At 41.1% G+C, this 13622-nt stretch overlaps 1 protein-coding gene and 1 long non-coding RNA gene across 2 annotated transcripts; one reads left to right on the forward strand and one right to left on the reverse strand.

The window, feature by feature from the left end:
* The first annotated feature begins 5271 nt into the window (after positions 1-5271).
* Positions 5272-6171, forward strand: LOC149399041 (uncharacterized). Its single transcript, XR_016296366.1, has 3 exons — positions 5272-5507; positions 5635-5747; positions 5823-6171. It is a non-coding gene; the product is annotated as an uncharacterized LOC149399041 (long non-coding RNA).
* Positions 6172-7215: 1044 nt separating this feature from the next.
* LOC149399042 (putative serine/threonine-protein kinase PIX13) lies at positions 7216-9204 on the reverse strand. The gene is made up of 7 exons (XM_089612613.1): positions 8809-9204; positions 8538-8673; positions 8305-8447; positions 8063-8162; positions 7656-7978; positions 7442-7502; positions 7216-7325 (listed from the first exon to the last, which is right to left on the reverse strand). The coding sequence occupies exons 1-7, from the start codon at positions 9202-9204 to the stop codon at positions 7216-7218; spliced, it is 1269 nt and encodes a 422-aa protein (XP_089468739.1).
* Between the last annotated feature and the right edge of the window lie 4418 nt (positions 9205-13622).

The following is a 13622-nucleotide window of genomic DNA, read 5'->3' on the forward strand; positions in this document are numbered from 1 at the left end:
GGAAAATCACTGCTCTTTTGGCTCAGCAGCGCTTGCTGAGGCTGATTTCCGATCCAATCATGTGGCCTAGTGGCATCTCTGAGGATCAGAAATTAGAGATAACTGAGACAGCCACAGGTACGATCATCTTCCATCTCTCTGATTCAATTATTCGCTTAGTTGACAAGGAAGACACCCCTGCAAAGATTTGGAAGAAACTCGACGAGTTATTCCAATCTAAGTCTTTATCTAACAAAATCTACTTGAAAGAGAGATTATTTGGTTTTAAGATGATGCAGTCTAAATCCCTAGAACAGAATCTTGATGAATTCCTGAAGATGACCATTGAATTAGCCAATTCTGGTGAGAAGGAAGCTTTAAGTGATGAGAACCAGGCGATCATCATCCTGAATTCCTTACCTGAAGCCTATCGTGAAGTCAAGTCAGCCATCAAGTATGGCAGAACGTCCATCACTCTCGAGGAAGTGATATCAACTTTGAAGTCCAGGGATCTTGAGATTAGATTGGATAAGCTGAACTCAAGTGATGGAGAAAATCACATGGCTCGTGGAAGGACTCAATCAAGGTCATCTGAACCAAGCTCTCAGAGATCCAGAAGCTCAAGCAAAGGCAAGTCTAAAGCCTCCTCTCAAGAGTCCAACCCAAACAAAGAGAAGAAGTGCTATCACTGCAAGAAAATGGGTCACATCAAGAAAGAATGTTACTCATGGCTCAAGAAGAACAAGGATGCAAAAGCAAGCACTCCAAGTCAATCACCTCAAGACTCAGCAAATCTTGGTGATGGGTATGACAGTGGAGAAGTTCTCATGGTATCTCATGACCCCAATGCCTCAGAGTGGATCTTGGACTCTGGCTGCACATATCATATGACCTACAACAAAGAGTGGCTCTCAGATTTCCAAGGAAGTGAAGGAGGCAAGGTGGTCATGGGCAATGATCACACCTGCCAAGTCCTTGGGGTTGGTTCTATAAGTGTGAAGATGTTTGATGGAGTCATAAGAACTCTCAGGGAGGTCAGATATGTGCCTGATCTGTCAAGAAACCTTATCTCCCTGGGAGTCTTGGATGACTTGGGGTATTCAAACAAAATAGAAGGAGGCTCAATGAGAATCAGCAAAGGTTCTATGACAGTCATCAAGGGGATCAAGCAAGCTGGTCTGTACTACATGGTGGGTGAAACCATCTTAGGCCACACTGCTGTGGCCATGACACCTGAAGACAAGAAGGCAACCCTGTGGCACAGACGCTTGGGACATATCAGTGAGAAGGGTCTACAGATCATGAGCAATCAGAAGCTGCTTGGAAAAGACAAGGTCAGCAAGGTTGACTTCTGCGAGCATTGCGTGTTGGCCAAGCAACACAGACTCAAGTTTCAAGTGGGAAAACATCAGTCAACTCAAATCCTAGAATACATCCACTCTGACTTGTGGGGACCATCAAGGACAGCAACACATGGACGTAATCTTTACTTTCTTTCTATTATTGATGATTTCTCCATAAAAGTTTGGGTTTATCTTTTGAAAAATAAGAATCAGGCTTTTCAAAAATTCAAAGATTGGAAACTGTTGATGGAAAATCTCACTGACAAGAAAGTTAAGACTCTAAGGACTGATAATGGTTTAGAGTTTTGTAATTCTGAATTTGACATGTTTTGCACTCGTGAAGGAATTCAAAGGCATAAAACTGTTAGACTAACCCCTCAGCAGAATGGTGTTGCTGAGAGAATGAATAGAACCTTGCTCAACAAGGCAAGAAGTATGCTCTTTAATGCAGATCTGTCCTAGGCTTTCTGGGGAGAGGCTATAGTCACTGCTGCCTATCTGATCAATAGATGTCCCTCCAGTGCCATAGAGTTCAAGACACCTGAAGAAAAATGGTCAAACAAACCACCTGACCTGAAGCATCTCAGAGTTTTTGGCTGCACTACATTTGCTCACCAAAATCAGGGTAAACTAGAACCTAGGTCTATCAAATGTGTTTTTCTGGGTTACCCTCAGGGCACTAAGGGATATAGACTATGGGTTAAAGAAGGTTCTGGTTTCAAAACCATAAACAGCCGTGATGTTGTGTTCAATGAATTTGATTTTCCATGTATTGTAGAGACTAACCCTCTTGCAGATCAAGAAAGGCCAACATCTACAACAGGATACATAGAGTCTTATTCAGGTGGAGCCAGTCAACACAACTTCACCACTTCAAGCACCTGCTTCAAGTGAAGTCCCTGAAGAAAGAAGTGAGAACCAAGTGAGATCAACTGATCTAGAGGATGCTGAAGAATCCTCTAACCCAGATGAAGGTGATTGCAACCATGAAGATCAGGAAAATTCACAAGAGGAACTACTTGCAGAAGCTGATCAAGGGAATGAGGGTTACCAGCTCACAAGAGACAGAGCCAAGAAAGTGTCCAGACCTACTCAGAGATATGGCTACAGCTCTTATTCAGAGCTCCTAGCATATGCCTTCACATCTGCTGTAGCTGTCACTCATCAGGAACCCATGTTCTATCATGAAGCTATGTCCAGTCAGGACTCCAAGAAATGGCATCAAGCCATGAAGGAAGAGATGGAAGCCCTTTACAGAAATCAAACCTGGCTTATGGTGAAGAGGCCCCAGGGTCAAAAGCCAGTGGCTTGTAGATGGTTATACAAGCTCAAGGAACCAGCTACACCAGGAGATGGCCCCAGATACAAGGCAAGGCTTGTGGCAAATGGATTTACTCAGGTGGAAGGTATTGACTATAACGAGATATTTTCTCCAGTATTCAAATACAAGACCATCAGAGTTATGTTGTCCATAGTTACTCAGTTTGACCTTGAGCTGCAACAAATGGATGTCAAGACAGCTTTTCTTCATGGTGAGCTAGAAGAAACCATCTACATGGAACAGCCTCTTGGTTTTGAGGTGCATAAGGGGAAGGACATGGTTTGCTTGATGAAAAAGTCTCTCTATGGACTCAAGCAATCCCCACGCCAATGGTACAAAAGGTTGATTCTTACATGCTGAAACAAGGATACCAGAGAAGCTCTTTCGATACCTGCATGTACTTTAAAGGGTCAAATGTTCTGGATGCAATCTATCTACTGCTTTATGTAGATGATATGCTCCTTATCAGCAAGTCGGCAAAGAAAATTGCAGCTTTGAAACAGGTGCTAAGTCAAGAGTTTGACATGAAGGATCTGGGAGCTGCAAGGAAAATCTTGGGCATAAACATTCTCAGAGACATGGCAAATGGAAGATTACTGCTTACTCAACAAGACTACCTGGAGAAAGTAGTTGACAAGTTTGCCATGAGAGGGTCCAAGGCAGTCAGACAACCCCTTGCAAGTCATTTCAGATTGTCAAGCGCTCAAAGCCCAAAGACTGCCTCAGATCAGGAATACATGAGTAGTGTTCCTTATCCTAGTGCGGTTGGCTCAGTGATGTACACTATGGTGTGTACTAGACCAGATATAGCCCATGCCATCAGTGTGCTAAGCAGATTCATGTCCAAGCCTGGGAGAGAACACTGGCTTGCAATGAAGTGGCTGTTGAGATACTTACGCTGTACAACTCATTTGGGATTGGTCTACAGACAACAAGGAGAGAAGATTGAAGTTGAAGGATATGTAGATTCTGATTATCCAGGGGATCATGACACTAGAAAGTCTACTACAGCATACTTCTTTCTAGTGTGTGGAAACTGTGTAAGTTGGAAATCTCAACTCCAACCAGTGGTTACTTTGTCCACAGCAGAAGCAGAATATATTGCAGCTACTGAGGCTGTAAAGGAGGGCATATGGCTGCAAGGTTTACTAAAGGAGTTAGAGATCTACAAAGAGACTGTGACTGTGTTTTCAGACAGTCAAAGTGCTCTTCATCTCTACAGAAATCCAGTGTTCCATGACAGGACCAAGCACGTCGACATTAAGTACCATTTCATCAGAGAAAAGATCTCAGATGGTACTATCAATGTTGCCAAGGTGGGAACAGATGACAATCCTGCTGACTGTGGAACCAAGGTGGTCACTCTAGGTAAGTTCAAGCATTGCCTTGAACTCCTGGGAGTTGGCTCTCACTGAGCTATGCCAGAAGATGAACAATGATTTTGGATAAGGTGGATCGTTTGAGTCATTCTGAGGAACGTCTTGGCGCTGAGGTGGAGTATGTTGGAAGTCAGCTTCAAGTCGTTACAAGACAGTTAGAATGCTGATGACGTGGCTTCATCTGATCGCATGAGGCTTAGATCTACGGTGGAGTTTCATCTCATGTACTAATAGGAATCAGACTGTTTCTATAAAGTCTCATTAGATTAGTTTAGTCAGTACCAATTTCTTTTACTGTTGTATTGAATTTCTTCAGAGTGATCTATTGTTGTGAGGCTTAGTCAAGAATTGAGAGGCAATTTCTCAGGGTTGTTCTTGACAGGGTAGGTTGTACATTAGGTCTTGAAGAAGATACAATTGAGTGATTGGGGACGAAGGGTTTGTAAAGGCTTTCATCGGAGGAGATAATTGGAGTGACTCGAACTACCTATTCAGAGGAGTTCCGAGGATTAGGCATTCGTGTTGAACCTCGTTAACAAATCCTGCGTGTCTTTCTTTTACGATTTCTTGCACTTTACGTTTTTGTCTGGTTTATCGCGGCTGTGCTTAGTTGCTTGCGCAGGAAGTTATTGTGATAGGAGTGTTCAAGAGAGGACGATCCTCGACATGGTACATACATATCTTCTCTTTCCCATCTAATAAAAAATTATCTTTTACATAACATTATCCTACTAGTCGTGTTCAGCTAAAAGCTTCGATGCTGTACACAGAGTCGGTGAAGCTTTATGTAAAACACATGTTTGTGGAGGAGCTCGGTGCATAAGACTCCTCTACATTATATTGATCCCCCAAGGTCTTTGTCCAGCTATTTTCAATTGGCAAAGTTCACAGGATCTGCGACGGCCAAAAATGCTTGGTTTCTAAAGGCGATATTTTAAAATACAAAAAAGGTTCGGTTTTCAACTTTTTAATCTTTCGAGCTTCTGTTTGGTTTTGTTCTTTAGACATAAAAAGCTCGGGTTTTTTTCTTCATATATTCTTGAGCCGAAGCAAATCTGATGTGACTTCCTCTGCGTATGTCTTATCTTCTTTTTCACAATCTTTATATCTGTTTTGATCTTCACTGTTGTACATGAATTAAATATTTTTAAGTTCACAGTTCCTAACTATCTCCTCTTTCTCAGTTACATTTGAATTAGAAGGTTTTTGTATCTTCATCTCTGAACTATCTGCCTCTTTCTCTACAGTTTCTTTATCATGACCAGTGCTGCCACGCGGGTCCTTGCTGCTCCTTCAGTTGACTTATTGGCGTAGTCAGTCCATTCACGATTTTGGTTTGAAATAAATTTATTGTTCATTTCATGTTCTAAGTGGAGATGATATCAGTCAGTATTCATTTCATCCCTCCTTTTTTTTATCGGAAAGGCTTTGGCTTCCTTCATTCAAGTGCCATGGCCTCGGCAACGACTTCATTTTGCGTACTCAGTTAAAAACTTCTTACTTCCTTCTTTAATTGTCTGAATGTTACAAAAATTATTATTATTATTATTATTTTAAAAGAAACAACAAAGTTTAGTTAATACTATTTTTTTTTTTCTTCAAACTCAACCAGTTTGATTACCGACATTCTATGTAACCTAGTGTCATCCTGATGAGTGATCTCCGTGCATCAATGGCACTGACTTTCCCATGAGGACCTTTAACGCCTACGCCAGTGAGCCTGAGGTGATTTCGCCTCTGGACTATTCTGCGTTGATGCCTTTGTTATGTGATTCTTAACACCTGATGATTTTCTTGTAGATGTGTTGTAACGGAGTTCGATATATCTCTCGATTCAGTCGCTGCAAGGAAAGCGGAGGAATGAGCTCGCCGGTCAGGATTGTGGGAGAGCAGCACTGTGGTTCTATCTCTCATGGCTGGAAATCTGGCGGTGGCTGGGGTTGGAGGCATATACAAAATTCTTTTCTTGGTGTCCTTTCAAGCTTTTGCATGTCAATATATGTTTTTTAAGCTTTTGAGCTTTACTCTCCCTCTCTCTGAGTGTTTTTTTTTTTTTTTTTCATTTGCTTGAGCCAAAAGAAAATCTGACGTGATGACATGGGACAATGCACAGCTGGAGAAGCGAGTGAGCTAAGCAGTGATGCTTTACGAGGAGATGCTTCTGATGGGCTGTGAATTCTTGTGAAGACATTTTAAGTGCTGGCTCTCTACTTGGTATCTTATCTTTTTAGCTTTTGTGTTGTTGTTTTTTTTTTTTTTTTTAATAAAAAACCTCAGGTTTGGCTTTGTTCCATTTTCTTGAGCCAGAGAGAAAATCTGACAACCCTGCTTATGGCAAATGCAATGAGAATAAAGGAACAAAAGTTGCCTATTTAGAGTGACTGATACGTTCGGGTGAAAACAATTCATTATATCAATCAATTAAATTAATATGAATATTAAGTTTGATAACTCATAACTGAAAATTTGGAAGTTTCTATTTAAATTTGTGCGGGAGGACAATACAACACAAATAATCCAAGTCTTAAACATTTTCTTGCAGTTTCGCTCGAACAATTTTAGCAGAGTTCTTTAGTCAAACCAAACTTTGGAACAAAAGATCCAACACAAGAGATCCTAGACCTGTGTCACCTGTGTACACATTCTTTGATTTTGTTATGCTGGTGCGAGACGACGAATTCGCACACGAAATTTTTGCCTTTATATATTTTAAAAAATAATGTTTATTGTTTCAATGAATTTCCCGTTTTAGTCTTATTTGTGGCCTTGTGGCTTTGGCGCTAGCTTTAGGATAATTTAATGGAACAATTATAATAACTGACCTTAGAAATGAATGTAATTATTTGCTTAACGAAAAGTTGAAAGTTTCTTTTTTCTTTGAAAGGATATAAATCAGTGTAATAAGTTGGTCGCGGAAGTCGTTGGTTCCCCATACACTTTTTTTCTTTTCTTTTGTTTGTTAGTTTTTTTTTTTTTTTTTTTGTGTTTTATGATTGATATACTTTTCTTTCGGTTGACATGTATATATTTCACTATCCTGGTCTACGCTCCTTGGTCAAGCAAGCATCTCTCTGCTGAACACACTTGTCAATGAAGTTAATAATATTTAGTGGAATATCAATTTTTTTTTAATCGGATAGTGGAATCATTTGGTCACTGCCGTTACAACTTTTATGACTTAATAATCAACAAATCACCTATCTTTTTTTCTTCTTTTCCGGCAGTAGAAAACATAATTACCAACCACCAAATTGACTATTTGAGCTTCACCACGCACGAGATATATAATAAGCACATGACACCCTGTCATTACAAGCAAACTCGAAACAAAATAACTAAGAATCGATATAACAAACTATCCTCTTCCTAAATACACAATGGACCTCAAAAAAAAAAAAAAAAAAAGTATAGGCCTATACAGCATGATGGTCCCTCCAATCTGTCCTCAACAATAATCTTGATGAATGCAATATACAATTTCTATACCAAACAAACAGAAGACAAAAACAAAGTAATCTACAGAGATTAAAAAAAAAACACTCCATTTACACGACGACGATGCTATAGCCTAGCACCAAGAGAACTGTAACGAGAGCGAGACTAGGACGAGTTGGATTGGGTTCGATTCTGGACCATGGCCTCGATCGCTTTCATGGCCTCGATCGCTTCCAAGGCCTCGACAACGTCGATCATGGAGGGTCGGTTCTTGGGCTCGACCTCCAAGCACTTGAGGGAGAGCTGCGCCGCTTGCATCGAGGCCTTGGGCGTGTATTGACCGTCCATTCTCGCGTCCATGATCGTGCTCAGCTTCCTCTTCGATCTCAGGCACGGCTTAGCCCACTCAACCAGGTTTTGTTGCCCACTTGGCCGCCTCGAATCCAGAGCCCTCTGCCCCGTCAGCATCTCCAAAAGGACTACCCCAAACCAGTACACGTCGCCCTTCATGTACAGATGGCCTACGCTAGGTCAAGTGCAATTACGATGAGATTAGAGTACATTCAATGGTTTATCTTTTTCGTAGGTTTTTTTTTTTTTTTTACCAACGGCCCATTCGGGGGGGGGGGCTTCGGGGGGGGATTCTTCGCCGTCCTCCGGGCCCCATATGGCCAAGCCGAAATCGGAGATTTTCGCGTTGTAGCTCTGCGCGAGACGAAATGTGCATACACGATTTTAGGTACTTAATCAATGGAAGTATTTTTTTTCTACGCGTTTGATGGCTGACAATGTTTTATTTAAATTTACCAAGTGAAGTTGGTATTTTGCTAGAAGATCAAATACATACCTCGTCGAGGAGTATATTCGAGGCCTTGAAGTTTCTGTATATGTCTTTCTTTTCGGAGCTGTGAAGGAAAGCTAGCCCCCGAGCAGCGCCGATTGCTATTTGGAGCCTCCTCTTCCACGACAATGGTTCGATCTTGGGATCCCCTGCTCCCAAATGAAAATGAACGGACACGTTTATTTCGCAGCCGAGAAAAAAATGACATTATTGAATTTTGGTAATGTTGATTAGTTTACGTTGAAAAAGATGGTTTTCTAAGCTGCCCTTTTGCATGAACTCATAAACAAGAAGCAACTCATTGTCCTCCCAACAATACCCCAAAAGCTTCACCAGATTCGGATGCGATAGCCGCCCTAGAAAGTTCAGTTCCGACTGAAATCGGTGCTGACATATTAATTAAGTAGGTAGGTTAGTATATTAGCTATGCGTTTAATTCTGTTGAAGCCAGTTTGATAATTGCTGAATCTAAAAGGAAATTAATTAGTTTTTATATATATATATATGTACCCCCCACTCCTGATGGAGCTTCTTGATGGCGACAATAATTCCGGTACCGGCCTCGGACGGAGCGAGAGTCCTCTCGTCGACCCATCCTTTGTAGACTTTTCCGAAACCGCCTTCGCCGAGGACACTACCAGGACGGAAGTTCTTAGTCGCCGATCTCATCTCCGATAAGCTGAACTCCCTCAGGTTCGGATTCTCCAGAACTCGCCCTCCGTCGTACGACCACTCCTCCGAAATCTGGCTCGTTGTCGTCGTCTTCGTCGACGTCATCACCGTCGTCGTCGCTGTCTCCGACGCAGAGAGACCGTTCGTCGTGCTCGTCGTGTTGCTGAACCTTGGCTCACTCCATGATTTGGATTTTGGAGGAGAAGCAAAAAGAGTTCCAAAGCATTGACCCATGGATAGATTGTGAATTTTGATTTAGTATTTTGGATGAAGAAATTTATTTGGAAAATTGAAGAAGAGCAAGAACATGGAAGTTTGTAAAAAGAAAAATGTTATATATTTTATATAAAAAAATATATATTAGAGAGAGAGAAAGAGATTTTATTATTATTGTGGACGAGGGCGAGGAATGAGAAAAAGATATATTATATAGTAAGGAGTTTTTTTTTAATGAAGAATTGTTAAGTGATGGTCTCTTCTTATATAATATTGATTTATATTTTTTTAATAGTGCGTGTTTGAGAACATAATTGCAGCTAATGTACTATTCCTACCAAGACACTTCCCATGGAAGCTCCAATTGGGTGTGTTTTTTTTTTTTTTTCTAGTAAGATGTTTAATTAATGTTAGGACTAATATTTTCTCACATTTAGTGTGGATCGTACTGTATAATTGAAAAAAAAAATTGAGCTGAGGTTAATATTACATCAGAACTTAAGGCATGTTTGTTTCTTCATTTGAAAACTGTTTTTGAGTTTTCTAACTTGAACAGTTTTTTCAAAAAACTGAATTGACTGTTTATTTGATGATTTTCAGAATACAACTCAAAAAGTTTTCAAACTGCTTTCTGTTTTAATGAAGAAAATCAGAAAACTGTTTTTAGGTGTTATCTAATTTTTTCACTCAACTTTTTTAACTTTTTTTTATTATATCATCTTGACATTTCTTTCACTTCTATCAACATCATTTCATTTTCCTCACTTTTGATTATCGAATTTGTTTTCGTTCCCTGAAAAACTTAAGTTTTACAATTATGGCAAATTTTAAACAATCGGAACTCCATTTTACAAACTATTAATTGATCGTGATTCTCTCGTCGAACACATGAGTTTTCACTATTTTTAGTCAACATTAGGTATCAAAATTTGATATTTGTTGTTTTGAAAACAACTGCAAAAAAAATTTAGACTACAAGTATATGAAAACAAAAACAGTTTGAGTGAACTACCAAACAGGCCCACATGACATGATGTTGAGTCAAGGTACTTAACTCACTCAGTTAAAGTCGATCGGTTATTGATTGTTTTTATTTAACATTTTTTGGGTTAAGAACTTGTGATCTAAAATTATCGTAATTTTTTTTATTATTATTTGTCAGAATGATAGGGTTCCCAAATGATAAGTGTTCAAAATTTCAAATATCTTTTATGTTAAATAAAAATTATATTGCTGGAATTTATTTGCTTATGCAACTACAAATCTATAATTAAAATTACTAAACAAATCTATATATGTCTCCTAAATTTATATATTTTTTTTACTTTTTTCTTCAAACCAAACTATTTATAATATTATATGCATGAAAACCGACACTACTTTTCTTAAAAAAAAAAAAAAAAAGTCAACGAGTTTGGGTGGTAGACACGGCGGGATTCGGTCGGGAAGCTGGAAAATTTGGTATGGGTCGCGCCGGGTTTGTCTCTCGAGCTTACCGTCCCAAATTCTTTTTTTTAGGTTAACCGGGTATTTATACCCGATTTATTATTTTTTTTTTAAACTGGACCGGACCGGGAAGTGGGAACCGGGTTCCTACCCGGATCCCGGTCCGGTTCCCCCGGAACCACCGGAAACTTCCGGTTTTGGTGGTTCCGGTGCCGGGTAGCTCAAAAAAGGGGGAACCGGACCGGTTCCCGTCCGGTTCCCCCAGGATTTAAATCCTTGGGTAGAACCCACCACAACATAAACCCCCCATAATCGTTCCTGATCTACATTTAATGTCTGTTTTGGCCTTTGTTTTTCCATAAGAAAAACAATGTTTTTGAAGTTTCCTGATGTACTCAAAGATTTTTTTAGTACATTTTCTTTTCTTTCTATTTTTTTCTCGAAAATACATTTTCATAGAGGAGTGGATGATACTTCAATAATGATGTCTAGCATATTCCGGTATCTCTCTCTCTCTCTCTCTCTCTCTCTCTCTCTCTCACACGCGCGCACGCACACACACACATCGAAAACAGTAATTGACGATATTGTTCTCTCAATGTTTTTGTGAAGACCTTTCGTCGATCACGACAACGCACTACAACAAATACGACAATTACCGACGATTTTTTTCGTCGGTAATAACCCTATAATCGTCGCTAAATCTATTTAGCGACGATTTTAGCGACGATTATTATCGTCGCTAAATGTCCGTGCCTAAATATATTTAGCGACGATTTATTCGTCGCTAAATATTTACCGACGATATTAGCGACGATAATGTCGTCCCTAAATGTCGTGACGAGAAGTTTTTTTTCCATTTTGAAATAGGTAATTAGCGACGACTTTGTCGTCGAAAGTCGTCGCTAATTCACGAGCGAAAATTTCCCGCGTGAATTAGCGACGACAAAGTCGTCGCTAATTACTTCTGTGTAATAATATTTAGCGACGACTTTGTCGTCGCTAATTATTATTTTTTTTTTATTTTTTTCGTCGTTAATTATTTATTTTTTATGGTTTTTTTTTATGAAATTCTAAAATGAAATTCTAAAATGAAAAATCAAATAAAAACTAAATTATATTATCCAAATCAAGAAATATATAAAATCCGGTTACGTACGTTTTCGGTTATCGAGAAATATGTAAATAATAATCTACTATACACAAAATATCTAATAAAACACTAGTCGCGACGTTTGCTTTGTCGTCCCGCCGCTCGTTTTCCCTCTCCTCGACGTGAAACGCTTTTTTGCTGGCGCTGAAGTTCTGCAGGCTGCGGCGTCGGAGTAGACTGACTTGGTCCGCCGGGCGTCGTCTGCTGGCTGGCGTCGGGAGTCCTCTGCTGGCCGCTCGTCGGAGTGTGGATGCCGGGCGTCGGAGTGTGGACGCCGGCCGTCGGAGTCTGCTAGCTGTGGGATGACGGAGCCTGCTGCGAACTCTGCGGAAATTGGGACATGAACGAGCTAAGGTTGAGGTCGGGCACCTGACTCTGTATTGTCTCGGCGAACGCGAGCGAGTGTCGATGTCAACACCTCCTGCGAAAATATATCATGCTTGCGACGTCCCAGCCTCCGAACTGTAGACTTCGACGACTTCAGCCGCCATCCGTGCTCTCTGTGGCACCAAACGTCCGACGCCGGTCAAGTGATCAGTCCGCAAACCCATAATATCGCGGATCGCCTGCTGCTCTAGGACGGAAATATCAACGTCCGCTCCTTGGTGCTCAGCCTCCGCTCGCAACGTGTTGAACCTAGCGACCAGTCGATCCTGATATAATTAACTAGTTAGTATATATTAATCGAAAAATAAGAAAAATAAATGTAAACTTACATAACGTGCGGAGGCTTCAGGAGTCAGCCATTCGGACTGATGTTGGCGCTTGTAGTTCGCAAACAAGCTCTCGAAAGCGCCTGTCTCGGCGCTCTTCTGCATGTAAACAAAACTTCAAGTGTTAGATAATTTTAACGATTTGATGTATCATATAAACATAAAATTTACGTTCTTCATGCGGTGGGTCGAGAACCCAATCGTCCCCTGTCGAGTCTTCGTCTTCTTCTTCGCGCGATTCGCCTTGTTCTTCGCTTGTATGGCCTGTAATATAAGTAAACGTACACGTAAATAACAAATCGTTTAATAAAAGGGTAAACACATATTTAACGTAAATGATTTGATTACCTTAAACTCATCGCTCGTATATCGTTGTATCAGCGTCTCCCATTCGGTGTCGAGCTTAACGGTCCTCGGTTTCAGCGACCGCGCCACCTGTACGCTACTCTTGCAGTCGATGTCGAACCATGACCGCAAGGTATGCCTCCAATCGTGAAGACGAGTCTTCGCGTCTCGAATGATTGCCGCATCGACAATCGCCTTCTTCTTCCCGGTTGCATCACCATCGACTCGAATGTCGTACTTGTCTCGAATCGCTGCTCGGATCTCGACCTCCTTCGCCGGCCCCACATTCGCATTCGTCCACCTTGGGACCGTAGGCGAGATCTTGTCTCGGACGACCAACCCGAGCGTGTTCGCGAACGTCGCGAGATCCGGATCCATCTCGCGCTCTGGCTGCAAGAACGACTGAAACTCCTCGTTATAAACAACGACTTCCTTCACCCCGGGGCGCCGTGCACGCTCAAATCGAAGCCCGACCGTCGGCCCACGCACGGCCGGTTCGATATCCTCGTCTTCTTCTTCGACGCCATCACGTACGGGCGCTGACTGACAATAATTCGGGAGACGGGCTAAGAAGTCATCCCCGCCTCCGCTGCCTCCAGCTCCTGTAGCCGCATCCATCTGAAATTCAAAACAAAATTCACGATCCTACCGAAATTTCGGCAGAACCTCCCCTATAAACTTAACAACCCGGCATCAAGCCTTTAACTTTAAAATCTGCATAGAAACATCCTAAAACTAACAATAAATCAAACCTCAGTGGTTCGATTATTAAAATTCAT

The sequence above is a fragment of the Urtica dioica genome, chromosome 4 (assembly GCF_054948205.1).
Source record: "Urtica dioica subsp. dioica isolate 48M chromosome 4, U.dioica_male_clone48M_v1_H2, whole genome shotgun sequence".
Classification (NCBI taxonomy): Eukaryota; Viridiplantae; Streptophyta; class Magnoliopsida; order Rosales; family Urticaceae; genus Urtica; species Urtica dioica.

Excerpts from the sequence above, each read along its gene's own strand:
- LOC149399042 (XM_089612613.1), bottom strand. The coding sequence starts at position 9,204 with ATGGGTCAATGCTTTGGAACTCTTTTTGCTTCTCCTCCAAAATCCAAA. Across the intron at positions 7,979-8,062 it reads CCCCCCCGAATGGGCCGTTG|GCCATCTGTACATGAAGGGC; the intron begins GTAAAAAAAAAA and ends GACCTAGCGTAG. Across the intron at positions 7,326-7,441 it reads ATTGGAGGGACCATCATGCT|GGTGTCATGTGCTTATTATA; the intron begins GTATAGGCCTAT and ends TTGTAATGACAG.